The 1222-nt window shown below is 42.1% G+C and overlaps 1 protein-coding gene across 1 annotated transcript in view; it reads left to right on the top strand.

Moving 5' to 3' along the window:
- The window catches only part of LOC141652492 (uncharacterized), a 594-nt gene extending 566 nt beyond the window's left edge, over nt 1–28 (top strand). The window contains exon 1 of the mRNA XM_074459999.1: nt 1–28. This exon is cut by the window's left edge and continues 566 nt beyond it. Within this exon, the coding sequence (XP_074316100.1) occupies nt 1–28 (28 nt within the window).
- Nucleotides 29–1222: the final 1194 nt, after the last annotated feature.

Below are 1222 nucleotides of genomic sequence, written 5' to 3'. Positions count from 1 at the left end.
AGGAGGCAGCTTAAGTGGGCTAAGTTAGATAGGATTCTGGGTCACTCTTCTTGGTTGACTCAGGTTAACTCCACTGCTAGCTTTCTTCCTTCTGGGGTGTCTGACCATTCCCCTATGTTGGTTCAGGTTAATATGGGGGCACCGAGGAGGGGGAGAACTTTCAAATATCTGGAGAGCTGGTCTCTTTCTCCAAAGTTCCTTCCCTGTGTGCAGAAGCATTGGCTAGGTCAGTGCTATGGAAGTAAGGTTTGCATCCTTTTTCAGAAGCTAAAGAGCCTCAAGAAAGGATTAATGCTACTACATAAGGAGAATTTCAATAACATCAGTAGTAGGGTAAAAGCTGCTAAGCAAGCTCTTCTTAACTGTCAGGTTCAATGTCATAATGATCCTCTCAGCACTGAACTTCTTGCTCAAGAGCAACAGTTGCTCCACTGCTACACTGTAATGAAGAAAGCTGAACTAGGAATGTTAAAACAGCGTGCTAAAGTGGATCATTCCAATTTATCTGATGCTAATACTTAGTACTTCTATAATAAAATTGCAGATAGGCGCATCAGAAATACTATTGGCACTCTTAAGGATGCGGATGGTAATCTTTGTCAGGGGCAAGCTGCTATAGGAGGGGCTTTTGTTGATTACTACAAGAAGTTATTAGGCACTTCTTCTTCGATAAAACCTCTTCCTCCTGATCTCTTTACCACAGGGGTTCTGGATGAGGGCAAAAAGCAGACTCTAGTGGCTCCTTTCTCTAATCTGGAGCTAGTTACTGCTTTGAAGTCCATTGACCGTCATAAAAGTGTAACATTTTGTTTTTTTTTGACCTAAATCCATGAGTTATCTACATTAGAAAATCTGTTTTGGTACCCACATCGATGCGTGGGGGTTTGCTAGATGAGCGAACTTCGGGATGAAGTTCATTTTAAGGGGGGAAGACTGTAATACTCCGTATTTTATATCGCTAATTGAGTCGAGTTAATTGTTTAGTCGTATTGATATCGTAAGATCGAGTTATTCGTAAACTTGTTGAGACGGGTTTAACTGAACGAAGTCACGTTAGCTAGTCCTTTTACCAACCACGCTGACCCATGACACTTACCCATTTACCCAGGCACGTTTACCCATGACCCATTTACCATCTAACCTAATTTTAACCTAATTTTACCCAAACACTACAAAACTCTACTCCCTCACCCGGCTCCCTCATTTCAGCGGCACCAATCTC

This window comes from Silene latifolia, chromosome 1 (genome assembly GCF_048544455.1).
Source record: "Silene latifolia isolate original U9 population chromosome 1, ASM4854445v1, whole genome shotgun sequence".
Taxonomy (NCBI): domain Eukaryota; kingdom Viridiplantae; phylum Streptophyta; class Magnoliopsida; order Caryophyllales; family Caryophyllaceae; genus Silene; species Silene latifolia.
The sequence above is the reverse complement of the archived record's forward strand: the minus strand, read 5'-3'. Positions and strand labels throughout refer to the sequence as shown.